General features: G+C 36.9%; 8 protein-coding genes across 18 annotated transcripts in view; 5 read left to right on the top strand and 3 right to left on the bottom strand.

The window, feature by feature from the left end:
* The window catches only part of LOC111447480, a 4,765-nt gene extending 3,309 nt beyond the window's left edge, over window positions 1-1,456 (top strand). For all 3 annotated transcript variants that reach the window (XM_023086671.1, XM_023086668.1, XM_023086669.1), the window contains 2 exons: window positions 86-240; window positions 393-1,456. In XM_023086671.1, coding sequence (XP_022942439.1) covers window positions 86-240; window positions 393-1,083 — 846 coding nt within the window. In that variant the 3' untranslated portion in view covers window positions 1,084-1,456. The remainder of the gene's footprint in view (window positions 1-85; window positions 241-392) is intronic.
* A 386-nt stretch (window positions 1,457-1,842) lies between these two features.
* Window positions 1,843-4,209, bottom strand: LOC111447484 (probable xyloglucan endotransglucosylase/hydrolase protein 28). The gene is made up of 4 exons (XM_023086680.1): window positions 4,002-4,209; window positions 3,820-3,920; window positions 2,964-3,172; window positions 1,843-2,586 (listed from the first exon to the last, which is right to left on the bottom strand). The coding sequence occupies exons 1-4, from the start codon at window positions 4,192-4,194 to the stop codon at window positions 2,103-2,105; spliced, it is 987 nt and encodes a 328-aa protein (XP_022942448.1). The 5' UTR covers window positions 4,195-4,209; the 3' UTR covers window positions 1,843-2,102.
* Window positions 4,210-6,262: 2,053 nt separating this feature from the next.
* Window positions 6,263-7,266, top strand: LOC111447173 (probable ascorbate-specific transmembrane electron transporter 1). The gene is made up of 4 exons (XM_023086197.1): window positions 6,263-6,520; window positions 6,602-6,650; window positions 6,723-6,922; window positions 7,003-7,266. The coding sequence occupies exons 1-4, from the start codon at window positions 6,365-6,367 to the stop codon at window positions 7,264-7,266; spliced, it is 669 nt and encodes a 222-aa protein (XP_022941965.1). The 5' UTR covers window positions 6,263-6,364.
* Window positions 7,267-9,954: 2,688 nt separating this feature from the next.
* LOC111447486 (homeobox-leucine zipper protein HOX3-like) lies at window positions 9,955-12,029 on the bottom strand. The gene is made up of 4 exons (XM_023086682.1): window positions 11,863-12,029; window positions 11,480-11,655; window positions 11,299-11,378; window positions 9,955-10,405 (listed from the first exon to the last, which is right to left on the bottom strand). The coding sequence occupies exons 1-4, from the start codon at window positions 11,954-11,956 to the stop codon at window positions 10,165-10,167; spliced, it is 591 nt and encodes a 196-aa protein (XP_022942450.1). The 5' UTR covers window positions 11,957-12,029; the 3' UTR covers window positions 9,955-10,164.
* A 1,185-nt stretch (window positions 12,030-13,214) lies between these two features.
* The window catches only part of LOC111447485 (BAG family molecular chaperone regulator 1-like), a 15,134-nt gene continuing 615 nt past the window's right edge, over window positions 13,215-27,733 (top strand). The window contains exons 1-5 of the mRNA XM_023086681.1: window positions 13,215-13,463; window positions 13,659-13,915; window positions 13,997-14,143; window positions 14,241-14,500; window positions 17,732-17,736. Of these exons, the coding sequence (XP_022942449.1) occupies window positions 13,262-13,463; window positions 13,659-13,915; window positions 13,997-14,143; window positions 14,241-14,459 (825 nt within the window). The 5' untranslated portion in view covers window positions 13,215-13,261 and the 3' untranslated portion in view covers window positions 14,460-14,500; window positions 17,732-17,736. The remainder of the gene's footprint in view (window positions 13,464-13,658; window positions 13,916-13,996; window positions 14,144-14,240; window positions 14,501-17,731; window positions 17,737-27,733) is intronic.
* LOC111447482 (mitogen-activated protein kinase 9-like) lies at window positions 14,923-19,399 on the top strand. Of its 7 annotated transcripts, none has more exons than XR_002711274.1 (11): window positions 14,923-15,243; window positions 15,793-16,198; window positions 16,280-16,407; window positions 16,530-16,589; window positions 17,260-17,409; window positions 17,498-17,653; window positions 17,743-17,880; window positions 17,979-18,049; window positions 18,137-18,238; window positions 18,340-19,007; window positions 19,176-19,399. XR_002711274.1 is itself a non-coding variant. In XM_023086675.1 (11 exons), exons 2-10 carry the CDS (start codon window positions 15,793-15,795, stop codon window positions 18,542-18,544), a joined length of 1,416 nt encoding a protein of 471 aa, XP_022942443.1. In that variant the 5' UTR covers window positions 14,923-15,243; the 3' UTR covers window positions 18,545-18,560; window positions 19,176-19,399. The 7 variants fall into 7 exon arrangements, 6 of the variants coding, with proteins under 6 accessions (XP_022942443.1, XP_022942447.1, XP_022942446.1 ...); XM_023086675.1 differs by having other exon boundaries at window positions 18,340-18,560; XM_023086679.1 differs by having other exon boundaries at window positions 14,923-15,297; window positions 15,790-16,198; window positions 18,340-19,399.
* Window positions 19,889-21,911, bottom strand: LOC111447487. Of its 3 annotated transcripts, none has more exons than XM_023086684.1 (5): window positions 21,745-21,911; window positions 21,522-21,642; window positions 21,370-21,451; window positions 21,172-21,288; window positions 19,889-20,237 (listed from the first exon to the last, which is right to left on the bottom strand). In XM_023086684.1, exons 2-5 carry the CDS (start codon window positions 21,638-21,640, stop codon window positions 20,187-20,189), a joined length of 369 nt encoding a protein of 122 aa, XP_022942452.1. In that variant the 5' UTR covers window positions 21,641-21,642; window positions 21,745-21,911; the 3' UTR covers window positions 19,889-20,186. The 3 variants fall into 3 exon arrangements, with proteins under 3 accessions (XP_022942452.1, XP_022942454.1, XP_022942453.1); XM_023086686.1 differs by having other exon boundaries at window positions 21,522-21,660; window positions 21,745-21,901; XM_023086685.1 differs by having other exon boundaries at window positions 21,723-21,901.
* LOC111447479 (subtilisin-like protease SBT4.14) lies at window positions 23,136-26,353 on the top strand. The gene is made up of 10 exons (XM_023086667.1): window positions 23,136-23,227; window positions 23,313-23,407; window positions 23,484-23,581; window positions 23,664-23,807; window positions 23,927-24,032; window positions 24,131-24,647; window positions 24,847-25,172; window positions 25,265-25,373; window positions 25,446-25,659; window positions 25,744-26,353. Exons 1-10 carry the CDS (start codon window positions 23,138-23,140, stop codon window positions 26,310-26,312), a joined length of 2,268 nt encoding a protein of 755 aa, XP_022942435.1. The 5' UTR covers window positions 23,136-23,137; the 3' UTR covers window positions 26,313-26,353.

Here is a 27,733-nt window from a genome sequence, read left to right on the forward strand (position 1 = left end):
TTTTTTTTTTTTTTTTTTTTTTTTTTTTGCAAGTTTTCGTTAGTATATGTTCCAGACTAATATTCTTATTGGTTGATATCCTCAGGGTGATCATTCTCAGCCTCATGTCTGGCCACCATGGTTTGGGAGGCCTGTGGGTGTCCTCCTTTTGACTGAATGTGAAATGACCTTTGGTAGAGTAATTGGTTCAGACCATTCTGGCAATTATAGAGGGGCTAAGACATTGTCTCTTGCACCGGGGTGGGTAACTATTTTATTCTTAATCTGCATATTTCTCTCAACCTTCTTTCATCCTCTGCCTCATATTTACATTTTTTCTGTCTACTTTTACTTTCTTATGTTGATCGTCCTCTTCCTGCTATGTACTGTCTGTGTTTTATTGTAAAACACAGGAGCCTCCTTGTGGTGCAAGGAAAATCTGCAGATTTTGCTAAGCATGCAATTCCTGCTATGCGCAAGCAACGGATACTTGTTACCTTGACCAAATCACAACCAAGAAGAGCAGGACCAGCTGATGGGCAACGCACATCTTTGAATGTAGGTTCATATTCCAGTTGGGGCCCTCCATCTGCTAGATCACCCAATGCTCGTCCTTGCCCGGGACAGAAGCATTACCCTATGGGTCCATCGACAGGCGTTCTACCTGTGCCACCCATTCGTCCCCAATTGCCACCGCCAAATGGCATCCCACCAATAATGGTGGCTCCTGTAGCACCACCACCTATGCCTTTCCCTCCCGTGCCAATTCCAACTGGTCCACCTGCATGGCCTGCTGCTCATCCAAGGCATCCTCCGCCTCGTCTCCCTGTTCCTGGCACTGGAGTATTCCTTCCTCCAGGTTCTTCCAGTGCTCCATCTCCTCAACAGATGCCAAACTCCGCAGTGGAGACGAGTTCCCTTGCAGAAAAGGAAAATGGTCCGACGGAAGCTGATCACAATGCAGGTGCTTCTCCAGGGGAAAAACCTCACATGGATGGAAGTGGGAGTTGTAAAAAGACGGAGGAAGAACAACCAAAGCAGCAGGAGGAGGAGGAGAAAGGTGAGAACGTAGAGGCCCAAAATGCAGGAGGTGGAGAAGCTTAAAGACAGAGAAAAATGCATTACTTAAAAGAGAGAGAAAAGAGAGAAGAAAAGCAGGTCGGCTGCAGACTTGAATGAGTTACAAGCAAAATGTAGATAGCGGCAACATTCAAAGACTGATACTACCATCAAACTGCTACTACCATCAAGGAGAACGAGGGAGTTCCCTTTCAAAATCCTTTACTTCATTCCTTTTTTCTGTTGTCCAAAACAATTATTGGTTAGATGGGAAAACTCATTCCTAATGCCACTTCGGATATTATCTTCTTCTTCTTTAAGAGAGATTTTGAAAAGTCACAATATTTTTTACGTTCCAAACGTAGAAACATAACTCTGGTATATCATGGATGAAGATTAACCACACTCTTTAACGTAATTTCAAATGGATGTCCTTTATCTCCCATGTTATATAATAAATTGGTTAAATTATACACATGCCTTGAATTTCTGTATGTAAATTTCAAAGACTTCCATGATGTGGAACGGATAGCACCAGCATTAGCCTTGTGCTCATGCAGCTAACTACGTATTGATTTTGTTTTGAGACATCAAAAGCTTGGGTGTTTATACAGATTTTAAAAGTGTGTTTTCAAACAAGAAATTAAATCGCAATTTTAGGGAGTTCAGTAGTTTTTTTTATTTTTATTTTTATTTTTCGGGTTCATTGACTTGTCTTTCTAACTCATTTAATTTATGTTATTTAAAGTAAATTCACAAAAAAAAAAAAAAAAAAAAACATAAATCATTATTAAATTCAAAAAGAAAAAAAAATTAATGTAAAGTCAACAACCTCCTATAACATCAATGGAAAATCCTAATGGTGTTAACTATACATAATAAACAAACCGCATGAAACACATCTGATTCCTAAATAAAATCTATACTCCTTCAACTGTCTCTATATTTTTATACACAAAAAAGAACAGACCCATCTAAATCAAACAGCCGGAAATTATTGCCCAAAAAAAAAAAAAAAAAAAAATCGAAACAATGACAGCCTTCTCAGCAGAAGTGAACTCAGCCTAGCTAGAGTGATGGTGTTTCCCACGGTGGTGCGGCCGCCCTTTTCCAAATGTTACAGGGTCGAACTTTCGAAGTCGCTCGGCTTCTTGAGGTACAATGACACATTCTGCTGGAGGGATCTTGTATCGAAGACGATCATAGCAATATGAGTATGTCATGTGCTTCCTCCTGAAACTCTCCATTTTTCTTGTTTTAGCAGTTGTGATGTCATTGGGGATGGTGGCTTCGGAGTTCTGTGTAAGGTCGTCGCACTTGGAGAAGTGCAGATCGATCGGATCGACTGTGCAACCATGCAATACAAATTTGGAGAACTGGGCGATATAGGGTGCATATTTGTAGTTTACCTTGTATTTGCCTCCATTGGTGGCCCAGCCTGAACCATCCCAAATTGTTGCATACAAAGTCATTGGCTTGGATGGAAACTTACCACCCATTGAAGCTGTTCTTTTAACTTCTCTTATAGGAACTTCATCCACATAAAATCTACATATAACAAAACAGTGGAAGCATTCAGCAATGTATCAATGATTCGTTCTTTTTACGAAGTAGTTGAATGAACATTTGAAAGTTAGAGGGATTAAAATAGAACATCTGAAAGCTTAGACACCATTTTAACAAAACATATGAAAGCTTAGGAACCAAAAGAAAGAACAAATTTTAGAACATCAAATCCTTTGGGCTATGCACATACATAAACCATAGACTTTCTGAATCAACTTTCCAAATGAACTTTTTCACACCCCCCATGGCTAATGGCACTGGAAAAACATCATTAAAAAAACAAAACAAAACAAAACATGGGAGATTCCAAACTCTCTGAGAAGAAGAAAAAAAAAAAAAAAACATATGAAATAGCTTACATAATGACAGAATCAGTCCAAAGAATGCTGTACTGATGAAAATCTTCAGCTGGATCAAACCAAAGACCATATCTTTCTTCTCTGCCAACGTTGGTGCTTCCATTCCCGTAAATGTTGGTCTGAACCCTCCATTCTTTTCCTCTGATATTCCCTAAGAACTCGAAATCGATCTCATCGTGGTTGTTCTCAAACATATCGCCATTCGACATCTGTCATCCCACAGTTACTTATCCCAGTTACTAACATTTCCGCTACTTTTTAACAAAATTCTGAATCAATTACCCCAACAACTCAACAAATTCAACTCAACTTACAGGTTGAGTCCAACATCCAATTCGCTGCAATGGAAGTTAAAATTTCAACCTGAACAACTAAGAGTATGTTTGGGATTTGCTATAATTCTTTCCAAAAACACTTTGAACACAAGAAGTGTTTGTTAGGTGCCCTATGCTTGTGTCTAAGAACTGAAGTGTTTGTTAGGTGCCCTATGCTTGTGTCTAAGAACTGAAGTGTTTGTTAGGTGACCCCATAAAAGCAATGTATTTAATCACATTTAAAAACTCTGAAAGTGTTTGTTGGATGAGAACTTAAAACCATTATCAGAGGGTAGAAACTAGTAAGTTCTTTATCACAATCCTAACACATCAACAGCCCCACTAATACACACGGAAAACAGAGTAAAAGGATACAGAACAAAATCAAATGAAGAAAAACACCCATATTGTCAAGTCATGAGAAACTCATAGATTGAAACAGTTGAGGATTATTCAGAACTTAAACAGAGTACACTAAAACCCGTTTCCATTTCCATTTCCAGAAAAAAAAAAACCCAAGGAATTCCAATCTCCATACTCACATAAAAAGCAACCACAACACCAGCAGAGTAATCCGCAGGCAATTTAATGGAAGCACTGAAGAACCCATGAAGATAAAGGTCCTGGGACACAAATCCCGCGCCTGAAAGAAAATTAAAAATAAAAAAAACCAGCAAAAAAGAGAGAAAATGAAAGGGAAGTAAGAAAGAGAGAAAGAGAAAACCTGTTCGTTGATCTAGATGCAGATGCACCGATTTCCCATCCTTGAGAACAAGGAGATTGTCATCGCCGAACAAGTGGGTGTAGGCTTCGTCGAAGAAGAGGATTGGAAGATTTGGAGGGGAAGAAGAAGAGGGAAGGAGGAGAAGAATGAAGGAAAGGGGAAAACAGAGGAAGGAGAAAGAAGAGAAAGCCATGGGGAGAAAAGAAGAAGAGAGAGAGAGGAGTGGAAAAAGATGGAAGAAAATGGGTAGAGAAAGGTTGCAGTGCAGAAGAGGCGAAGAAGGAGAAGAAGAGGCGCTTTGTTGGCGTGTAATGTAGGTGGAAGGGAACCAAATTTGTCTTCCTTCAAAAGATGCTTCAAAATTCCTTTTTTAATTTTTTTTATTTATATATAATTTAAATATTTTTGTGTAATCTCAGAAACATGATATCTTACTATTATTTCTCAACAAAACAGTGGTTAGAATATACATGATTTTTGGAGAAACTATGATATATTGGGTGAGGAGTAATTCCAGTAATTGAATTAATTTATTTTTTTATGATTTTGTAGTACTCATGCCGCCTATAATTTTTGTACATAAATCATAAAAAATAAATTAATAAATCGTAACATAACACGCACAAATAAGTGGTGGAAAGAAATTAAGAAAAAAAAACATAAATTTGTTTTCTTAATGGAAGAATAAGATATATTTTGAAGATGTAAAAGGAAAAGGAAGAAAGTGGGGGCACCGATGTAGGATTTGCAACGTGTCAATTTTGGTCGGACATTCGTAAGGCGCACCACCTCCTTACTTCTGCTTCTTTTCTTTTCTTTTTGCCCTTTTACTTAAAATTTAAATACATTTCCCTTATCTATTCAGTAAGATTAATAATAATAATGAAAAATAAGAATTGGAAACAGGCGTGGGGACATACCGTCCACTGGCACATCGCAGGTGGCAGTGGGTGATTACGATGATGAACGTTGAACCTCTCCCCCACCACATTTTTTGTTTTTTTCCTTCTTTCTTTTTATTTATTTTTTAATAAATAAAAGAACAAGAAGAAGTAGCCGTTACAGACATCTGGCGTGTCCTGTGTCCTGTGTCCTGTAACGGAGTGAATCTCGATAATTTCACAAATTCCTCTCTCTTCCCCTTTTAATTATTAATTTATTCATCATCTTAAAATACTGCCTTTTCTTTTTTTTCCTTTTTTGTTTCTTAATTTTAAAACCACCTCTTCTTTGCATTTCTTAATTTTAAAACCATCTCTTCTTTGCATTTCTTTTTAATTATAAAAACTGCCAGTCCAATAACTCATCTGAAAATTTATTGATTTACTTACAAGTTCAGAATTCAAAAAATACACAAATAAAATTTCTATTTATTTCTTTATTTTCAGAATATGTATATTCCATATAAGTAAATTATCACTCAGACAATGCCACCAAACACAACGCACAATATTGGTGGAAACAAAGTAGGGCTCCACATCTCCTTGTCTGTTGTATATCCGCAGTTCCATGAATTTAATACAAATTTTGCATCTACGTTTAATATAATATATTTATAATAAATATTGTTTTTTTTTTTTTTAAGGATTTGTTTTTATTTTCTAATTTCACTATGAATTCAAATATTTTCTAAACATAAAGAAAAAAACAATATAAAGAAATGGTAATAAAACACACCATTTTCGAAAATAAAAAAACAAAAACCAATACTAAACTGTCAAGTCTGTATTTAATGAATGGTTGACCTAATTAGTATTATCTAAAATTTATGGATGTATGGTAAAAATTTTATAAATTTTGTATTCAATAGATCTACAATTTTTTTTAAAAATATATTTGAATATTAAAAAAAGAAAAAGAAAAAATAGGGATACAATGTTATACGTGAAAAGGCCTTTTAGTAAACAGAAAGCCCACGATAGAGAGTTACATAAATAGAGGCCCACGAGCATTTAAACAAAGGAGACGACATGTCGTTTTGAATAGGATTGCAGTTCGTCAATCTTATAAACTCTTAAAGACAAAAATAAATGTTTCAAATACAAAGATTTACCTTATGAAGCATTTTTGTATATAAGATGATTAAAAGTTCTTCTTTCACGCGGAGAGCTGCCGGCCTTAGGCGGTGGGTTTTGCTTTGGCTTTGGCTTTGGTTGTCGTTGATTGTGATAAACAAAGTTGAATCGGAGACATCAACATAGTATGTATATATATATATATATATATATATATGTGATAAACAAAGTTGAATCGGAGACATCAACATAGTATGTATATATATATATATATATATATATATATGCCTCCCAATCCAATTCTTCTCAACCTCTCATTAATCTATACAGCTTTTTTAGGCCATTTCAATGGCGTTCAAACGAAACTTCAACATAATGGCGAGGCCAGTCACTTTGTTGGGTCATTTGGTGGCCATATCTATCGCAGTCTTGATTCTTGTATGGATCCTCCATTTCAGAGAAGGGGTTGCTTTCAAATCAGATAACAAGCTCAAGATTCTAAATGTACTTCCTTTCTTCTATAATTTTAATTAGCGGTTTCACAAGCAAAGGTTTGATGAATGTTTCATTCTTCTTGTTCTTCAGCTGCATGTGCTTTTAATGGTGATTGGACTCATCCTATTTGGAGGGCAAGGTAAGGGAAATTACTAATGATTTGAAGTCATGAATAAATCTTAATAATATTTATGGTTGGGATATGGCGCAGCTATAATGGCATACAAGTCAATACCAGCAAAAAAATACTGGAGAAAAGTGGTGCATTTGGGGTTGCATGCAATAGCATTAGCTGCTGCAATTTTTGGGATTTGTATGAGTTTCAAGTTTCACCATGACATCCAGTTGACGAATCTTGTTTCTTTGCACTCTTGGTTTGGTTTGATCACCGTTTGCTTGTATGGTCTACAGGTTCGTCGTCCCAGCCATCTCCCTCTTTCCAGACTTTGATATCTTTGCTTTGCTAATTATTATGATGTTGATACGCACAGTGGGTAGTGGGCTTCTTTACGTACTTCTTCCCCGGAGCAGAATCAAGGAGGAGAGCCAGCTTAATGCCATGGCACGTTTACTTTGGTATATTCGTCTTCTTAATGGCAACCTGCACTGCTGAATTAGGGCTGCTTCAAAGCTTGGACACTTGGTTTTTGTTAGGGCACACCCAAGAAAACCTTATCATCAACTTCACAGGTCTTCTCATTTTTCTCTATGCGGCCACTGTTGTTCTCACTGTCATTCTTCCACCCCTTTATTAGTAGAGTAGTCCCTCCTTTTTGTTGCTCAATCGCTTTTCAAATTCATTTTCTTACATCTTTATATTACATGGTGTATGGTTGCTTCAGATAATAAACTTCTTTATTACTCCGTTGTGTCCCATTGTAACTCTTTTGATACCCCTACCTACTCAGAGGTTACTCATTGGTTAAATCAAAACTAATCCGCAACTGATCCATCCTGAAAAAAGCTTTCAATTCCATGAGCCTAATGAATGGAGAAACGATTGCAAAACCATAGACAGGCAACTCAAAAATTGGGGGAAAACTTGTATATAAATTGATGTCAAATCAAATTTTGCCATCTCCTTCCATAATCGAATCCAATCTTTAAAAAATATAATAATATCGTTCTTATATTCAATTGTATAGAACCTTTAACCTTGATGCTTGAAATACCGATTCAATCAGCAACAAAGCTGTTTGATTATAATTTGAGCATTCTACGGCAAGGTTCTAAAAAACGATCATCGCACAAAATGAATCACTCACAAACTACACTCTAAACGTACAACTACATTCTAACACCCAATCCAGATTCAGAATTAATTTCACAACGTACAGAGAACATGAGATACAAAATGTAATGGCGTATGGAGGCGGATGAGTGTAGAAGATCGGAACGAGAACACACTCAGAAAAGAAAGCTCTTAAGAGCTACAAATCTGAAGCGATTCCATTCCAAAGCACTTCAACCGTACTATGATACCATTTGGAAATTGCTGTTGAGGGCCAGAGAAGCAGGGCAACCTGCAGAGAACCTACAGGTTCTTCAGAGCCACCGATGTTATTGCTCTCCCCTTTAAATGCCTCAGCCCTCTATCGATTTCTCGATTATTCAGAATGGATTGAATGAAATTATGAAAGCCTAAACCCTAATGCGAAATGAAGAAGATGGAAATTTCTAAATTTTACCTGGATGTGCTCGAGGTATAGGAGGAAGTCTTAGGAGGCGGAACCCTAAATGACCTTATGCCCCTATTTATAGCCAAGGGCGAGGTTGTGGGGTTGCCTTTTTAAAAAGAAAATGATTTAATATAATTTATAAAAATACACCCAAAATAAATCAAATGTTTTAATTATACCCTTAATTTAAAAAAAAAAAAAAAATCAAAACTGCCTCTACCGTCAATTTTGTCCAACATTATTTCAAATTTTAAAATGTTTACAACACTTTTGATTAAAAAAAAAAAAAAATCTAATTTTTGTTGGTATATATTGATATCGAAAAAATATTATTTATTTTCAGATTTAAAAAAAAAAGTTATTATTATTAGTAAACAAAAAATTTTCATTTACATCCTCTCTCTCTTACGTATCTATGACCTAACAAAATTTTATTTCTCAATCTCTAAAACATATCAATTTTGAACATTTGCAAGTCGAATAATAATTGATTTTCCATTTAAATTGTTTTTGCTTAGATTTCAATTTTTCTTTTACATGTAAGATGACCTTCATACAACCGATCAAAGTAGACAATATTTGTTAGTAGTAAATTTGAGCTGTTATAAATGGTATCAGAGTTAATCATCGGACCATGCAAGACATTGGTTGGAGTAGAGTTAGACTCTCTCATAGTACACACATTTTAAAAAGTTGAGGAAAAGTATGAGAAGGAAAAAAAATATTTGCTGGAAGTGGGGTTGAGTTGTTAAAAATAATATGATAATTAGATGCGGGACAATGTGCCAATGATAGTGTTAAGCCCCCAAGGAAGGTAAATTGTTAGAGCCCATATTAGTGGGAGAGAAAAATAAAGCATTACTTGTATAAGTTTTTTTTTTTCTCTTCTTTTAGAAGACGGATTTTAAAATCTTGAAGAAAAGTCAGGTTGAAATAACGTCAGAAGTTAAAATAATTCAATAATAATAATAATAATAATAATAACGAGAATTAAAAAAAAAAAAAAAAAACTAGAAATATATATAAAATCTAGAAAAAGAGAGAATCTAGAAATTAAATGTTAAATTATTGATGAGGATTCATACAATAAATACAATATTTTAATGCTATTTAATGGCATAGGGAAAGGCAAAAATAAATAAATAAATAAATAAATAAATAAATAAAAGAGAAGAAATGTGTCATACTTTTGTTCTTAAAGTTGGATTAAGCAATGATTTAGGTTTTGGAGATTAAAAAGAGAGACAGTAGTATTTGAAACTAAAGAAATAGTTCTACTTAATTAACCTAACTCAAAGATAAAAGGTAAAGGATATATGGAGACATTTTGCATAATTGAAGCCTAAAGGAGCTGGATCGTCGGCTGCGGCGCCGAATTGACAAAAGCATTCAGACAAAATGGGTCCAATGGCCTTCCAATGTGTTTCCATTATGCCTTTTGTGCTGTTGTTGCTTTTACGTACCCCCTACCTTCCCTCAATGGATGTTTTTGGCTACCACTTTGTGCAACATTTTCAAGCCACTTTATGCACAAGTATCATATCATTCTTCATCATTTTAAGCATTACCCCCTCTAAAGCATGCCCCATTTTATCATGGTTTTATGATTTCTCCACACACTTTTCAAGATGCTGCTCTCTAGTTCATGCTTACGTTATTTCAAATTGTATAGAGTTTCAGGTCAAATACATTGCGTTTAAGAAGCTAAAATAAGAACCAAACACACCTTTCAAAAGTCGACAACAACCAGACACAATCCAATGACACAAACAAAGCACCCCCTTATAGACTAGACAGGATCTATATAATTATATATATTTTTAATATCACTGTATGTGTATCTAAAATTAAAACGCCGAAAAAAAAGAAGATAAAACAAAGAGAGTGAATCATATTTTGATTAAGATGGAGTGATGATTCCGCATGAGGGGGGGAAAGAAAAGAAAAGGCAATAATGGGCAGCGGCCGACCAGCTTAAACGACAATGCGGGTCTTGTCGAGGGTGGTAGTGGTCACGCGCTCGCAGCGTGGACACATTGTGAGGTTCGACGCCGGCAGCGGCTCGCAGCTGTGTGGTGAAATCACCGTCGGCGGCGCCACCTTCATCGCCCTCAGCTCCTCCACCTCCTTCTGCAGTTTCTTGTTTTGCTCCGTCAATAGGCCGAACCATCTCTTCAGATACTCGCACTCCATCTCGGTCTGCTTCAGCTTGCTCCTATGAATAATTAAATGTAAATCAATTAATGGAGTGATTATGGATTATATTATTTTGATTTTAAATTCACACCCAAATAAATGCTTAATTAATACAAAAGGAAAAGTAAATGCAATAATAATATAGTTTGAAAAATAGTATGTTGTGACTACAAAAAATACGAATAATTGTGGGTAACAAAAAAGATACATGAAAGTGAAATAAATGCAAATTGAAACCCTTTTACATGAAAGACAAGAACATCATTATTGTCTTCTTGGATTCTAATTATTACCCAACCAAATTAAATGGTGTATGCAAATTTACTTTAATCACCTTATTTTCACTTCATCTTTGTACCCATAATAGGGTGACACAATAATGAGTTGTAATGGCTTCGAAACTTGAATGATTTTAATACTCGGAATCCAACACACATGAGAATTAGATATGCAAATGTTGAGCTGATATACATATGGGTAAGGGAAAAGATGGAATAAAAAATATAATATGATATGCATATGGGTAGTGAAGGCACACACACGAGGCGGCGAGGGGGAGCAGCCTCGACATTGTATGTGTCATTGAAATATTTAAACTCATGGGGAAACCACATCATAACTGGTTCATAATTTTGCTCACCCATTGTCTCTTGGTGGCGCTGCATATCTTACCCTATAATTCCATTATTATTATTTTATGGAAACGGACAACATTATGTTATAGTTTAAGTAACAACACTTGTTTGGATTATCCCTATTCCCTATTCCCTATTCCCTATTCCTATTCCCGTTCCTTCTCAAACCTCTTCTTCTTTTGTTCACATTCGCTTTGGATTAAATCTTTGTTTTGTAAGGTTTTGAAGAATTATAATACAATCAAAATCCACGGAGAATAGATATAAGTTGATTCACCTGGCCCTTCGGTTCTGAAACCAAACCTCAACCTGCCTTGGCTTCAGCTTCAGCACTTCCGCAAGAGTCTCCTTTTGTTTCTAACCAAAAAAAATGGAGGAAAAAAGGTATTGAAATATTGGGGTTTTGAGAGATTAAATAAAGAAAAGAAGAAGAAGAAGAAGAAGGAGAATTGTAGTACTGGGTTTAAGGTATGGTTTTGTCTGAAGCTTTGTTCAAGAAGATGAGACTGTTCCTTTGTTAAACGCAGCTTCTTCCTTGGATGGCTTCCACTGTTGTTTTCTTCATCTTCCTCCATGCTTCCCATCATCCACTCCTCTTCATCCGGCGCTCTATTCATGTCCAAATCTCGCACCGCTGCCACCAAAAATCGCTACCAAACTCAAAAACTCAACCCATTACACCTTCAATCCTCCATTCAAAACTTACATAACACTTTTAGTACTTCAAATCACTACTAAGAATTTAAAAAAATTTACTCGACATGACACGATGTACTTAATCATTTATTCGTACCGTATTAAAAGAGAAAAAGATTCAACTAAAAGAAAGATGTTGGTGTACCAGATGGAGGAAGTGGTGATGATGAGAATGAAGTGAAGCCAGGTACAGAGATGGTGAGATCCAATCTTGAAGAGTTGGTTGGTAGAACCGCCATGGAAGTCTGTTGATGAAGCTTTGCAAACCAAAAAGAAGAAGAAATAGGCAGTTTTAAGAGGTGGGAGAGGAGAGAGAAAACGGAAGTGGATGATGAAAATTGAAGATCCAAAAGGTTAACTCAGATATAGATCCTTTTTCAACTTTTTTTTTTTTTTTTTTTTTTTTTTTTTTTTTTTTTTTTTTTTTTTTTTTTTTTTTTTTTTNNNNTTTTTTTTTTTTTTTTTTTTTTTTTTGTATTTATTTTGTTTTGGTCCCTAAACTCGAATTTTGTATACAAAATTGATTTGGGTGTTCAAAATCTTAGGGTTTCAATGACTTTGATTATACCAATGGACGACGGACACGTGTAAAAGTTAGGGAAAATGTAAATAAAATAATGAAGGTTGTGTAGGGTGGCGTCAAGCCCGAAAGTTTGGGTGTCGGTTCATGGAGGAAGAGATGAAATGATTGAGCAGCCAAGCAGTTTGGAGGTGGCGATCAGGAACCCCTTTTCCATACATTACACAACCAACAATGCATTATTGATGAATACAATGTGAAATAACGCAGATTATATTATATGATACACAATTATTGGGCCCTAACTCCTAATTATTTGAGAATAACACATCATGAACGTCAAACCAATTTGGTTTGGTGTAGAATTAGATATAGATATAATGAACATCAAAGCTGCGCAGATCTCTTCTTCCACTGTGCGGTTTAGGCTTCATATGAGCATCACTCTTTCCCTTTGGGTTGATAGGGAAGGGCACGAACAGATATCAGGTTAGGGACCATAAACTCTTCATTCTTAGAGTTATCCATTATCTTAAGAGATCAAACAGTTGGTATTTACTCAATTGGCCACAGTTTTTAATGGAAAACTCTTATGGCCCAATTGTTTAAAACTCACACGACTTTTTTTCTTGGGTCTAAATTAAAACTTCATCAAATTCAAAAATCAAATATTTACCCGTCACGCTAAATATTTACGAGGGTCGTTGATACTTGAATTCGTGACCTTTTGTTATTCCTTTTACAGATTAGATTCTTCCATCCCTCACTCAAAACTTGTTCTCTGGCCATTACTCTCTGTCTTTAAGTTCCTATATTCTCTCTTCCCTAACCTTTCTTATGTTTTTGTTGTAAAGCAATGAATAATCAAAAACAGGCTTCCTTTTTGTGATTCCAGGATTGAACTTTTGGCAAACTCCAAGATTCTTTCTTCTTCCTATGGGTTTCCTCTGGTGTTGTTAATAAAGCAATGTGAAACAAAGAGAGAAAGAGAGAGGCGAAGGCAGCAAAATCAAAGGGTTGCAGTATGGTTTCAACTCAGAATAACTCATCCATTGATGGAAACCAGAGGCAAGGTGTTCCAGAATTGGAAGTTAGGCCTGGAGGAATGTTTGTTCAAATCAGAGATTTGAATCCAAATCCAAATCCCTCTCCTCCCACCATCAAACTTAAGGTCAAATTTGGGTCTTCTTACCATCACCTTCATATCAGCTCCCATGCAAGCTTCGGTAATGTCATCTTTCTCTTTGCATCTATTCAATTTCCTTCATTTTTCATTACTTATCAAATCAAAAGCTTTGAGTTGGGTTCATATTGATATCATTTTCTGGAGTCCAATGTCAACTAGCTAACAGTATATTTGATATCATATTATCTTGGAACGAGATTGATGAGTGTTGTTGATAAATGCATAATTTTGGCAGGTGAATTAAAAAAGATGTTGGCAGAACCAACTGGTTTGCACCCAGAAGAGCAAAAGTTAATATACAAAAACAAAGTGAGGGATTCGAAAAGCTATCTAGATGTGGCAGGAGTCAGAAATGGGTCAAAACTTGTGTTGGTTGAAGACGCTTTAAGCAAGGAAAGACGATGCCTTGAGATGCTTAAAGACGCAAACTTTCAAAACTCCTCAAAATTGCTAAAACAACTTAGGTTGGAAGTGAAAAAGCTGTCTCAACAGGTATCAAATTTGGATTCTTTTTCCTTCGTCGTTTCGTTCATAAGAGCTTTCAAAAGGGGTTTTGTATTTGGTGTTTGATAGGTTGAATCACTTCATATGAAAGGTTGTAAGGAAGGGAGAGTGTCAGAAACTGAAGTGGAGAATTTGACTGAAATGCTTATGAGAAAATTGATTGCGTTGGATGAAATTCAAGTGGTGGGAGACCCGAGGCTGCAAAGAAGAGAACAGGTAATGAAACGACTTCAATAATTTTCATACAAACTCGCATAATAATTTTCATACAAACTCACATACTTCCAACTCTAATTCATTTCAATTGCAAAAGGTGAGGGAAGTTCAAAGGCAAATAGAAAGCCTTGACATGATGAAGCTGCAACTCTGCAGCAATGGAGGTGGAGACTCACATAATGCCCATGCTTTTACTTCCACCAATGCAAAGGGAAACCAAAGGTTGCACCCAAAGCAGCACTGTACCAGCATAGTGAAGGAAGCTCTAAGGAATTCTGAATCTGTGGTCACAACCAAATGGGAGACTTTTGATTAGCCGTATCATCACTTTCAAACTACCACAAAAGTTCATATTCGACTCCGACTCCGACTCCGACTCCAACTCCATGTTTAAATTTTAATGATGGAGAACAAATTTGTTAGGAGAAATGTTTAAAGTCTGATGCTATTCATTATCTGCAAATTAAATGATAAACTCTTATAGGCGAGAGTTTACAACTCACTCAGAATTAAGTATATCATATAATAATCTTCTTAAACAATAAATTTATAATGAGCCATTAAATCTTCAATGGTCTATTCTCGTATAAATTCTCCGTATCCATAGATTTTTTTTAGGTAGATTGGGTGAAAAAAAAAAAAAAAAGAAAATAGAGGGGTGATGGATGGGATTGAGTGGAATTTTATTTTTATTATTCAATTGTCACATTTTGACAATAATGCAATTTCATATATATATATATATATATATATATATATAATTATTTTGAGACGTTTCAAACGTGTAATTGAATTAAGCAAAAAAAGTCACTCAACTGCTTCCAATTTATTTGAAAAAGACGCCGACAGAAAGAGAGAGGAAACTGATTTTGTACCAGAGCTTCAACTTGGTCTTCAATGGAGTCATCGATCACGGATCCTTCTCTTCATTCCTTTCTGCGATTCTCTTCTTCTTCTTCTTCTGGGGAACCCGGCGCCATGAGTAAGGGGGTTTATACGGTCTTCGATTACGATTCTCATTTCTTTTAGCGTTGAAGACCATCAAGGTTCTCCAGAGGAATAATCTCCATCACTCACACGCCTCTGTGGACCCTCACAAGGTTAGTTTATTCGCCATAACCGGCTTTCTCGCAATCAGAATTTCAGAGGATAAGGTCCGCACTTCGAGGACTCTGTTTGTTTGCTTTAAGGGTTTCATTTATTTGTCGTTTTCCATAACCGATGGCACTCTGTAATGGATGATCGTGTTCGATCATATCACTTTTCTGTGGTGAATATTTCTGAATTCCATGTGAGTTGACTCTTCCAAGTTGGGGGGAGAAATATGGAAATAGAACAACAGTTCAATAATATTCGTTGTTTGTGAATATAATTGAGTTGAACATTTCAAAGTTGTACTGCCTCTTTTCTATGGAGATACAATTGCGTCAATTTTGACGATTTCTGTTCGGCTTGTGTAAAGATCTCTGGGAGTAATTTACTGGGAAGGCATTTTTGCTGAAATCTCTCACGGTCTGATTACTGTAATTGTTTTATATCCGTAGTTCAAGAAAGAACGGTTTTTGCTGCAATTTGTTTGTTGTCTTTACGTTATTACTCATTTTATATTCTGTTCTACTGATTCTAACTTCTATCATTTCAATCAGAAGATGGTTGACAAGGAATTTTTCACCGAATATGGTGAAGCTACTCAGTATGAAATTGAAGAAGTTATAGGCAAAGGGAGCTATGGGGTTGTTGCATCTGCCATAGACACTCACTCTGGCGAGAAAGTTGCCATCAAGAAGATAAATAATGTCTTCGAGCACGTTTCGGATGCTACACGGATTCTTAGAGAAATTAAGCTCCTCCGTTTTCTCCGGCATCCTGATATTGTTGACATAAAACATATAATACTCCCTCCTTCCAGAAGGGAGTTCAAAGATTTGTACATTGTTTTTGAGTTGATGGAGTCTGACCTTCATCATGTACTCAAAGCTAATGATGATCTCACCCCTCAACATCATCAATTTTTCTTGTATCAACTTCTTAGAGCCTTGAAGTATATACATTCAGGTCAGGCCTCCATTTTTTTCCGGCTTTGGTAAAATATCTTTCTATGCATTCAGAGGATCTGATTTATTTGGGGTTTTCCAGCACATGTGTTCCATAGAGATTTGAAGCCAAAGAATATACTTGCCAATGCAGACTGCAAACTGAAGATCTGTGACTTTGGGCTTGCTCGTGCATCTTTTACTGATGCCCCATCTGCTATTTTTTGGACTGTGTGTATTCTTTTTGTGGCAAGATAAAAAATGGTTTCAATTATTCTAGGGGTTAAAAGCTTTCTGTAAATTGATTAAATCCTGTTTGATTTAACTGACTGACTTTGATCACTTCTTCAAAGGATTATGTGGCTACTCGATGGTACCGTGCTCCTGAACTCTGTGGCTCCTTTTTCTCAAAGGTAACTAAAGGATATCCTGCTCTACATTCTGCTTTTCAACCGTATTTATGTTCTGTTTGCAGTATGTAATTGATGATTTTGTTATCTATCTGTTCGTTTTATTTTGTTCTCTGTTTGTCTGCTTATCTTGTTCATTTTTGCTGCTGGAAATTTTCTTTCATATTCTTGTACTCTTAAGTGTGACTTCCTTTTTAAAAAGGAAAGCAAAAGAAGTCCAATCATGTGACTGCGTGGGAAATCTTTGATCTAATTTGAAGCTTCGTTCCCCACCTTCTCTCTTCCCCTCTCAGATGGTTAGACAGACACATTCCTCTGAGCAGTCAGTTGGACTATCAGACAGATGGGCTTTGCCTTTTTTTATATGTTTATGGTTGTGCAGACTCTCTGTCTCTGTATCTGTCTCTTTCATACACGCTGCTGGCCCTTTATGATGAACTCGCCTTCCTTTCAGTTTCTTGTCCCTTGTAAACATCCATTATATAAGTGTAGGCACATTGAAGTTTAGTTTTAGAAAACTAAATAAACATTTTTATGGTTTCTTCTACTCTTATCAATACCATTTTTAAATCAACATCATTGTACATGGTTTAATAAAGTGAACTTCATGTGCCGATCTGACTGAGGTTTCCCGAGTTTACCATGACATATTTTCATTGACTATGATTTGTAGTATACACCAGCTATTGATATTTGGAGCATAGGATGTATATTCGCTGAAATGTTGGCAGGCAAGCCATTGTTTCCTGGGAATAGTGTTGTGCATGAGCTGGATCTAATAACTGATTTACTTGGTACTCCTTCGGCTGAATGCATTGCTAAGGTTTCTATTTCAAAATTTGTCTTTACATAATTTTCATATCTTGGACCCTCTGGTCCTGATTATAAACTGATGTTTCCCCTCCTTATAGATTCGTAATGAAAAGGCTAAAAGATACTTGAATAGCATGAAAAAAAAGCACCCTATTCCTCTGTCAAGAAAGTTCCCTAATGCAGATCCACTAGCTCTTCATTTACTTGAGCGTCTGCTTGCATTTGATCCTGAGGATCGTCCTTCTGCTGAGGAGGTGGGATTCGGTGATACTAATTTTTAACTGCTTTTTAGCTATCATGACTTTTGCAGAAACTTATTCATCTCTAATGTCCTTTTGTATAGGCATTAGCTGATCCATATTTCCATGGGCTTGCAAATGTGGAGGATGAACCATCGAGGCAACCCATTTCAAAACTTGAGTTTGAGTTTGAAAGGAGAAAGTTAACCAAAAATGATGTCAGAGAGCTTATTTATAGAGAAGTATGACTCATAAAATCATTGCTTTATATATTTGCTGGTCAGGTGTTTTCTGCAATTCTGCTTAGTCCACTCAAGTTATCCTTTTTGAAATGTAACAGATTTTAGAGTATCATCCTCAAATGCTACAGGAATACCTTCAAGGTTCTGAGAGTCACTTCTTGTATCCCAGGTAACAAACTCTGACTGATTTATTAGTTGTTTATTTGCAAGAGATAATATTAATTTCTTTTCTTTCCTTAAAAAATGTGTCAACTAGTGGAATTGATCAATTCAAGCGTCAATTTGATCATCTGGAGGAACACTCTGGTAAAGGTGAGAGAGGCAGTCCGCTCCTGAGGAAGTATGTCTCCTTGCCTAGGTATAACTAATGTTTGAACAAAGCATGTGATGTTTTGCAATCTTCATCTTTTATTTAATTGGTTTAGTATCACCCTCCTTGCTTATCCTTTACTATCATAGGGAGCGAATCTGTACACCAAGAGATGAAGATGATGATAATTGTAAAACAGAACAGAATGCAACTTCAGCTGAACCTGCAGCGCATCAAAGCACTCCTGGACCTGGTTATTCATTAACTGCTCTGAATGGTTCTGTTCAAGTAGACTGCAGCAATTACAACCTGTTGAGGAGTGCAAGTATTAGTTGCTCAAAATGGGTGGATTAATTGCAAAGGTTGCACGGTAAGTACACTGACTCTACAAAAAGAATCCGGAGGGTTTTTGGGGGGTGGCGGGGTGGATCTTTTATTGAAAACCTATGCTCGTCAATCACTTGAATCATTTGTGTATTCGTATAATGTGTCTTAAACCAAAGCAACAGAGAAAAATTAATAATCATAAGTTAAGGGTGAGAAGGCTTGTGCTTATTGTCTTAAGGGGAGTTATGATTCCACTGCACTAAGAAAACCTACACTTCTCTTCCGAGACACAACCCTCCAAGAAAAAAAAAGCAAAAAAGAAAGAAACCTTGCTTGCTGCTAAGCTTTCTCGCAAATTTCGTACGGTTTGTATGCTCAATGAAAGGACCTGTGGAAAGTTAATTATGCTCACTGGAGTTGACAAAGCTCTCTGTAAGGGTCACTCTATTTTTCTCAAACTATTTTCTTCAGAAAAGGTGTTCTACAAGAGGTAGCTTTCAGTTTTCCCGTTTGTTCAGTTTGACAAATTTGAAATCACCGACCTCTCTAAATAACATCCTAGTTATAAGGGATGTGGATTTTTTCCTCTCTATGACTTTAGTGTGAACATAAATCAGATTGTTCTCAAATTATATGACTTGTTTGCTTTTCCTTGCAGGCAGAAAGAATGCCAGATTGCTAGCCTTTCTCAGAATCTTAAATTGTAAAATGTCTCTCATTCATATGGCTTTGAACTTGCCATTTAACCTTTAAGCTCTCGTTCCACTTCTGGGCCATTTTAGTTTATCATAACTGATGTATTGGTAAAGGATAAATGTGGACAACATATGCAAAGTAAGAACAAACGATCAAATTTATGCTTTTTGGCTCAGCGTTTCTTCACTGGTTCATTTTTAATATTTGTTTTATTTGGGTTCAGTAAGGTTGGAGATTTGTTTCGATCACTTCCTAGAATTATTTTGAGTTTGTAAAAAATATACTTATAGTACTTGTTCAATACTGCTCTTTCTCATTTTAAAGAAAATTTAAAACATCATGCATAGAAAGAGAAAAATAAAGCCCCCAATCTCTTGGTTCTTTTTTTTTTTTTTTTTTTTAAAAAAAAAAAAACATACATGAATCAAGAAATTGGGAAAACGAGCACCCACCTCAACTAAGAAAAAAGATGATGGGGGAGGCGGACGGTAAAGACGATGACAATAAGTGTCATTCGCATCCCAGAAAAAAGATGATGGGGGAGGCGTTGACTGATTTAGAGAGATCTCCTTCCAACCACTAGTATGGTTATTGAATGGTTATTGAAATCATTAAGTAACAGTTGGATATAATTTTTCAAATGAAAATGTATAATTATTATATGTTATTTAGGAATAATGGAAGAGGGGAAGATCAAGTCTTATTTATGTTCTGGTATAATTAGTAACATACAATGCCTAACAGCCGATCCATATATATTCAAAGAATAATACAAATCAAACAAAGGGGCGATGATTCGAACCTAAGACCCATAAGTGAAGTTATTCGTGTAATCATGATCAATTGAGCTATCTATGCTCAAACCTACAACAATGCTTCAATTTCAAAAAATTAGAATTTTAGTATTGAAGTGCGCAGCCCCATCATGGTAGTAAACAGTCTCAAAGCTCTTTGGTTGTTGATTGGTGTTTTCCTACCCACTTCCATCAAGTTGTCCATGAGACAGAAGATGTGCCATGTATTGCTGCCAGAATTTAAACAAAAAATGAGCTATAGTGGTAATTCCCTGGATGTGGACTTCCATTGTGTACAGCCTCACAAACATAGTTAGAGGATATGATAAATATGCACCAGAAAAAGCTCCATTTCTGATCCGAAACATGTGATGATATTCTTCTCAAGTGTTCATGTGAGTTTGAGTACTTGTAAGGAACAAGCTGGGCATATAAGCAAGGATATAGTGGTAGTTAGTAAGGGGTGTATTTGTTATTAGTCTGGTGTGTATTGGTCATAAATCCGGGTGTTAGGGTTTTCTTAGAAAAGGGAAAATGTTTTTGCTTCATTGTCTTAGTGCGGGAATTTTGGGGGACAGCCCTCTCAAAAGACTATATTGGTATTGTAATTTCTATTGATATTGCAATACAGTTCTGTTAATGTTTTCTTGTTATTGTGATCCTAACATGTTATACCCTTGGTTTGTTGCATAGCTCGACCTTCACTTCAGAAATAGTTAATGCCCATAATTAGACTACAGTTCATTTAGACAGCATCTTAAAATTTGTATACCTACAGATGGAACAACTATACAACTATAATCACTCCAGCTAATTCCAAACTGGCAATAGAGCTTTATAAATCTTTCTCCCTAGTTGAACAGAGAACAAAGGCTATAAATTATCATAATCTCCTCATTTCATTGTCATCAATGACTTCATAAAAGGGTATTCTTTCATCTTAACAACATTTCTTAACTCTTAACAAAGCAGCAAATTTCAGAGTTTCATGCACTTACATAACTTCCATATGATTTGTTCTCCTAATTCCCACATTGGAATCATTAAACTGAACTAAAAATCTGACCAGAAATCAGTGTAATACAAAACAATTCAACACTCAGCAGGAATCATAATTACGTACCAAACTAGAAAGAGAACAACCAAAAGACGAGGCAAACTTACAGAATGATATGCATAAGGCGATTTTCCTTGACGTTCAAAATGTTTAGCCATGACGCAGAATTCAATTGGACCCCATTCTTCTATTTCAAAACAATTCCCAAGAGCAGCTTTGTACAACTACAGCAAACAAAATGAAAATTAGCACAAGAGTTCTGAACATCAAAAGAGTATGAAACCCAAATCAAAGGACGCAAAAACCTTCGTAGTGTCTGTCAAGAGCTCTGTACCAGCAGGGTAAGAAGCATAAAATTGATCCCCTCGAGAATATCCAGCTCTAGTTCTGCAATACCCCGAACAAAAATCAGAGAACAAAAAAGTGGACAAAATTAAAGAGCAATGTCTGAACTCACGTATTGCTTGTATAAGCGTAACTCAAAACGGAAACGAAGAGATAGAATCCAGTATAGGACACAAGTCTTCGAAACTTTTGAATCTTTAGGACCTCTTTAGCTCCGTAATACAGCCCCATATCTGGAAGAACGAAGACCCCTGAACATCAGTAATGGACAAAAGTGGGAGTATAGCTATTATAATCGTCATTACAAGCTCACCAAAATCGAATCGTGAACGAACCTAGAAGTGGAAGCAGCCGAGTAAGATTCGAGAGAGAGATCGGTGGCGAGGGGAAACCGAAGAAAGGGAGCTGAGAATTAGTGAGAATTTAGGAGCGATTAGGGGCTCGGAACTCGCAAGGGAGACGGTTCGAAGTTGCGGCTTCAGACCCCCTTTCCCGTCTCCCTTTTCTTTTTAATTTAGTTGAATTTTAATATCAAAATTGAATATAAATTGGAGAAAATTATAATTAAAATCGAAGGCCCAACCCACTGGAAGCCAAGCCCATGGGCCAAGCGCCCGTAAGGCTGGGTTTTTCTTTTTACATTTTAAATTAGGTTTTTATTTGCTTACAACACTCTCAAGGGTGGAAGAATCTTAACACCACATTCGTGTCACAAACGTTGCCGCTAAATGAAATTAAATTCAAGCATGACATGTCAGTTGCATGTCCAACCCTTGCATTGTATCATTGTTAAACTTGAAATGGTTCAAGATATATTATGACTAGTCGTCAACGAAGTTATATTATTATTTTTTTTCATTTCTCTCGACCTTAGCTTCCAAATTCTCTTTCTAAAATCTCTCTCTCTCATTTTTTTTAAACATTTCTCTTAAAGTGGGGCTAGAGGGGCTTCGATATATGGTCAAGCCAAAAAGTTGGCTGACTCACTTAGTGATGAGAGTGAATGTTGCACAGTTGCTTACAAAGGTTCTGTAAGAGCGTAATTGTAATACCATGCATACAATAATGGTTGTCCAACAAGTATACAAATGATTTTTTATTTTATTTTATTAAACTTCTACACCACTTATGATATTTTAAAACAATTTACCTTAAAACCTATTATAACAACTTGGGGGTAACAGAGAGTGAGAGTAGTGAGTAGTGAGAGTAAATGGCGCATATTCTATACTTAGAAATTACAATTAAGTTATGATATACATTCTATATTTACACTAGTCGTAATACAAATTTATAAATAAATTATTGAGGTAAACATTTCCTATTTTTAATGGCCACCTAGGAAAAGGAAGTTAAATTTGTGGGTCCAATAATTGAAGGATTAAATATTTTGGTTATGTTTACATTTATAGAAGGTTGTTTGAGTTATGATTCCCAAAAATGTCACAATCTTTAAAAAGAATAAAAAACTGAAGTGTTTTAAGGCCCTAAAAGACAGCCATGAACCAATTCAAATGGAACCAATTCAAATGGAACCAATTCAAAGGCCAACCATTTCAAAGGCCAACCATTATAATCGCACCTTTCTGCTGGCTTTCCTAAAAAATTCTAGCCTCTACTTTTTCGTTCCTATGAATACATCCAATTCTCACCCTTTTCTTGTTCACATTATAAATAGGACAGCTTCCGGCTTGAATATCCAAGTCAACAATTATTGGTTGTACGTCTATGATGAGGACATTGAGATGCTCTAGCCTTTTCGTCCTTGTTGTGTTCTTCGTAGGATGCCTTGGCGTCGAAGAAAACAAGGAGGAAAAGGTTTTTGATTGAATATAGTTTATGAGGCATTTTAGTGTTTCTTTTCTTGTCTGATCATCCTGTGGTCGTGTTTTTTTTTTTGCAGAAACATTTCATCGTCTTTCTGGAGAATCAACCTGTTCTGAGTGAGGTTGATGCAGTAGACAATCATCTCAATGTCCTCATGTCACTCAAGGAAAGGTGGGTTTTGTTATGTTATTCTGAAACCAACCCAAATCCTAAAATCATTCCCTTTTTAAACCCTTTCCTTTTACAGCCATGTGGAGGCAAAGGAGGCGATGGTGTATAGCTACACCAAAAGCTTCAATGCTTTTGCAGCCAAGCTTACAGAACAGGAAGCCAACGCATTGTCAAGTAATGAATTGGACTTCATTTTTTGTTCATTAATTTCCCAACCTTTCTTTCATTTTTATATATACAAATGGTTTTGATGCAGAGAGGGGCGATGTGACTCATGTGATCCCGAACAGACGTAGAGAGATTCAAACCACCCGATCGTGGGACTTCATTGGATTTTCTTCCAATGCAAAAAGACGGCCCAACCGGGAGTCTAATATTATTGTCGGTTTATTTGATACCGGTAAGGAATACATCTACATTGTCACGATGCCTGCCTGCCTGCCTTTTGGAGAACTCCAAAGCAAAGCCGTGATAGCTTCTTCGTCCTAGTCCTAATTGTATTCGCATGTTGTTAAATAGGGATCTCCCCAACAGCCGATAGCTTTAAAGATGATGGGTTTGGTCCTCCACCTAAAAAATGGAAAGGCACCTGCCAAAAATCTGCCAATTTCTCTGGTTGCAACAAGTAAAATTTCATATCATTTTTGTCACTTCAAATGTTACATTTTCATGCCTTTAATTCTCACTTCTTCCTCCTTTGTCCCTTTGTTTGCTGGTCTGAAGCAAACTCATTGGAGCTAGATATTTCATGCTCGAAGGCAGCGCTGGACCCCAAGACATTATGGCACCGGTAGATGTCACAGGCCATGGAACGCACACGTCCTCAACAGCGGCGGGCAATGTAATTGCTGGAGCCAGTCTCTCCGGTCTGGCCGAAGGAACAGCCCGTGGTGGTGTGCCATCTGCAAGAGTTGCCATGTACAAGGTCTGCTGGGTCGGTGTTGGGTGCTCTGATATGGATATTCTGGCTGCCTTCGACGCTGCCATACACGATGGCGTTGATGTCATTTCGATATCGATAGCAGGCACCGGCTTCAGCAATTACTCTGAGGACGTGATGGCCATTGGCGCCTTTCAGGCCATGCAGAAGGGCATCATCACTGTGGCTGCCGCTGGCAACACTGGTCCGGCAGCTGGCAGTGTCGTCAACACCGCGCCGTGGATTGTGACGGTTGCTGCCAGTACGATTGATCGGGAATTTGTCACCAAGTTGGTGTTGGGCAATGGGTGGAACATCTCTGTAAGTTTATTGCATCAATACTTCTTCATTTACGTCTAAACTGATTGCTAAATAGTTTAGTTTAAATGGGTCAAAACAAGATTTAAACTTTAGTCTAAAAATAATTGCATTAATTTATTCCCTAGTAGTAGTAGTAGTAGTAGTAGTTTAGAAATGATGTTTGAATTCCAGTTGTTTTGTATGAATTATATATGAACAGGGAGTAGGAATAAACTTGTTCAATGAACAACCAAAAATGTACCCTTTGGTTGATGGAGGCGATGTGGCCAAGAATCCAGGGGACAAAACCAGTGCGAACTTTTGCATGGAGGGTTCACTTGATCCAACCAAGGCCAATGGCAAGCTTGTGTTCTGTCAATTGATGATCTGGGGGGCTGATTCCGCTGTCAAAACAGCTGGTGCCCATGGCGCTGTGATTCAAAGTGATCAGTACTATCTTGATCATACCGATCTCTTCATGGTTCCAGCCACCTTGGTTAATAGCACCATTGGTCAAACCATTGAAGCCTACATCAAGTCCACAAAGTAAAAGTCTTCACATTTTGTGCTTTTTCTAATTTTGGTTTATGTGTTGGTGGCGTTAACAATTTTGGGTATTGGAATTGATTTGAGTGCAGAACACCGACGGCAATGATATACAGAACAGTGCAACGGCAAGCAGCTGCTCCATTCGTGGCTTCCTTCTCGGCTAGAGGCCCAAATCAACGCTCCCGCCTCATTCTAAAGGTATATAAAAATACAAAATTGATTCCCTTTAGTTTAGATAAATAAATAGTATATAATGTGGATGTGTTGCAGCCGGACATAGTCGCACCAGGAGTTAACATATTGGCAGCCTACACACCACTGAATTCACTGACGGGGCTCAAGGGTGACACCCAACACTCAAAGTTTTCTCTCTTGTCTGGCACTTCAATGGCCTGCCCTCACGTGGCCGGCGCCGCCGCTTATGTCAAGTCTTTCCACCCTCGTTGGTCTCCCGCGGCCATTAGATCTGCCTTGATCACCACGGGTACCCGCTCTCCCTCTATTCTGTTCAATTAATTACAATTGGAAGTTGTTAGACACTAATGTTTTTAACATCTGTATTATGAAGCGAAACCTCTGAGTCGAGTACAGAGCCCGGATGGGGAATTCGGGTACGGTGCGGGACTTCTAAATCCAGATAGAGCCAGAGAACCGGGGCTAATCTACGAGGCGGACAAAATGTCGTACATCCAACACCTTTGCAACCAAGGGTACAACGCATCTTCAATTTCCATCCTCACCGGAGCAGGGCCCGTAGACTGCTCCACTCTAATCCCCGCCCAGGGTTACGACTCTCTCAACTACCCAACCTTTCAACTCAGCCTCAATAATACCCGACACCCGACAACCGCCGTCTTCTGGCGACAGGTCACCAATGTTGGTCGTCCTACCTCCGTCTACAAGGCTACCATCACGGCTCCCCCTGGGGTCGAGATCACAGTGGAGCCAACGTCTCTGTCGTTCTCGTCTTTGCAGCAGACCCAGAGCTTTAAGGTGGTTGTGAAGGCCAATCCTCTGCCGCCACAAAACATGGTATCTGGTTCGCTTACGTGGGCTTATGCTAACTATGTTGTCAGAAGTCCGATTGTTATTTACACACATGAGGACTTTGGAGATAATGAGGGTTTGATTGTATGAAGCTTATGTGTTGGACTAATCTGTTTATCTATGGCCAAAAAGAAAAAAAAAAAGAAAAACATTAACATGATTATTAAAGCCTTTTTTTCTTTGATAAACTGGAAGGTGCTCGTTCTTCGTAAACTCTAATCTTACATCATTTCTGGTGATACTCTCATGCCATAATGGAAATAATGGTTATGAAAACTAAAAAAGAAGTTGTATTCTGGTTATTTAATCTAATTAGGTAAGGATGATTTGATTCATTTTGAGCTTAGGTATTCAACCCAAGCAAGATTGGAAAAGAAACAGGTCATTGATTCCCAATTGGGTTGGCTAGTTAGTTTTGAGACAGACATCCATCTCCTTCTCTCAAGCACACAGAAGGGTCCGGTGTGTGTTGCAAAATGGGATTTTTTTTTTAGTGGTACGGCGTGCGCTATGCCACTAGAGGGATCCAAAACTAATCCCTCCAATGATTGTGTATATATAGAAACCCTCTGCTTCTCTCAACTGCACCCTCTTCCTGCTTCACACAAGCACAGTGAGTAAAACTCTCTCCCCATCTCTTCTAGAAAATAATGAACTTAGTTCTTTTCTAATGTTTCTTCTGCATGCATCTTTACATGAAGCCCTGTAGCAGTAACCTGGCAGTATCGTGTAAGTATCGTGTTGTTTGGGTGTCGAGGAAGTATCGTGTAAGAAGTCCTGTAGCAGTAACCTGGCAGTAGGCAAGGGTGCTGAGTTTGGAGTGCATTTCCTATGTATTTGAAAACGGAACGCAGACCTTTGTAATCATCGACTCGACCCAACCATAAAACAAAATTTTAGGTTGGTCTCCTAAATAATAAGGATTTATTTATTATAATTAGTTACATAATGGAACCAACATGGTTCCATGTGATGATGTGATGGAATGAAAGATAATATGGCCGATTAAATCCAACATTTATAATCATTAATAGCCACTTAAATACGTGGCAGCTACATGTAACTATAAAAATGGTTACTAGCGGTTACTCCTCCCAATTTTAAATTAAAAAAAGTTCTAAAAACATAGATGAAAAGGTACTCTCAAATTTAATAACCACACAGTAATAATTAACTTAAATATAGTTTAGAAGTTTTAATTTTGTGTATATTTAAAGCAGTAAAAACAATTCATTTTGTTTCAAATTTTCAAATATTGAAGAGTTTAAGCAACTATTCCTTAAATGTTTATGAAATTGTCTAAAAATTTTAAAATTATTGTGCCATGTTTCTCATATGTTGTTTTGGTTTTTTTAAAAAGGAAAAATAGAACATGATCTTATTTTTTTGTTCTCTCTTTTTATTAAAAAAAAAGAAAAAAACAAAAAGGAAAACATGTTTCATATTGATGGAAGGTAATTAGATGTATAAGTGAGGAAAAGAAAAAAAAAAAAAAAAAAAAAAAAAAAGAA

This window comes from Cucurbita moschata, unplaced genomic scaffold, assembly GCF_002738365.1.
Source record: "Cucurbita moschata cultivar Rifu unplaced genomic scaffold, Cmos_1.0 Cmo_Scf00009, whole genome shotgun sequence".
In the NCBI taxonomy this organism is placed as follows: Eukaryota; Viridiplantae; Streptophyta; class Magnoliopsida; order Cucurbitales; family Cucurbitaceae; genus Cucurbita; species Cucurbita moschata.

Coding starts and splice junctions, on each gene's coding strand:
- LOC111447484 (XM_023086680.1), bottom strand. CDS start 4,194: ATGGCTTTCTCTTCTTTCTCCTTCCTCTGTTTTCCCCTTTCCTTCATT. Junction 3,921..4,001: donor GCATCTAGATCAACGAACAG/GTTTTCTCTTTC, acceptor ATTTTCTTTCAG/GCGCGGGATTTGTGTCCCAG. Junction 3,173..3,819: donor GTGTTGTGGTTGCTTTTTAT/GTGAGTATGGAG, acceptor GTGGGATGACAG/ATGTCGAATGGCGATATGTT.
- LOC111447173 (XM_023086197.1), top strand. CDS start 6,365: ATGGCGTTCAAACGAAACTTCAACATAATGGCGAGGCCAGTCACTTTG. Junction 6,521..6,601: donor ACAAGCTCAAGATTCTAAAT/GTACTTCCTTTC, acceptor CTTGTTCTTCAG/CTGCATGTGCTTTTAATGGT. Junction 6,651..6,722: donor CATCCTATTTGGAGGGCAAG/GTAAGGGAAATT, acceptor GATATGGCGCAG/CTATAATGGCATACAAGTCA.
- LOC111447486 (XM_023086682.1), bottom strand. CDS start 11,956: ATGGCGGTTCTACCAACCAACTCTTCAAGATTGGATCTCACCATCTCT. Junction 11,379..11,479: donor AAAACCATACCTTAAACCCA/GTACTACAATTC, acceptor TTTTTTGGTTAG/AAACAAAAGGAGACTCTTGC. Junction 10,406..11,298: donor TTTCAGAACCGAAGGGCCAG/GTGAATCAACTT, acceptor AATTATTCATAG/GAGCAAGCTGAAGCAGACCG.
- LOC111447482 (XM_023086679.1), top strand. CDS start 15,793: ATGGTTGACAAGGAATTTTTCACCGAATATGGTGAAGCTACTCAGTAT. Junction 16,408..16,529: donor CATCTGCTATTTTTTGGACT/GTGTGTATTCTT, acceptor ACTTCTTCAAAG/GATTATGTGGCTACTCGATG. Junction 17,410..17,497: donor CGGCTGAATGCATTGCTAAG/GTTTCTATTTCA, acceptor CCCTCCTTATAG/ATTCGTAATGAAAAGGCTAA.
- LOC111447487 (XM_023086684.1), bottom strand. CDS start 21,640: ATGGGGCTGTATTACGGAGCTAAAGAGGTCCTAAAGATTCAAAAGTTT. Junction 21,452..21,521: donor TACGCTTATACAAGCAATAC/GTGAGTTCAGAC, acceptor GGGGTATTGCAG/AACTAGAGCTGGATATTCTC. Junction 20,238..21,171: donor CGCCTTATGCATATCATTCT/GTAAGTTTGCCT, acceptor AAATTCTGGCAG/CAATACATGGCACATCTTCT.
- LOC111447479 (XM_023086667.1), top strand. CDS start 23,138: ATGATGAGGACATTGAGATGCTCTAGCCTTTTCGTCCTTGTTGTGTTC. Junction 23,228..23,312: donor AAGAAAACAAGGAGGAAAAG/GTTTTTGATTGA, acceptor TTTTTTTTGCAG/AAACATTTCATCGTCTTTCT. Junction 23,582..23,663: donor GGAAGCCAACGCATTGTCAA/GTAATGAATTGG, acceptor GTTTTGATGCAG/AGAGGGGCGATGTGACTCAT.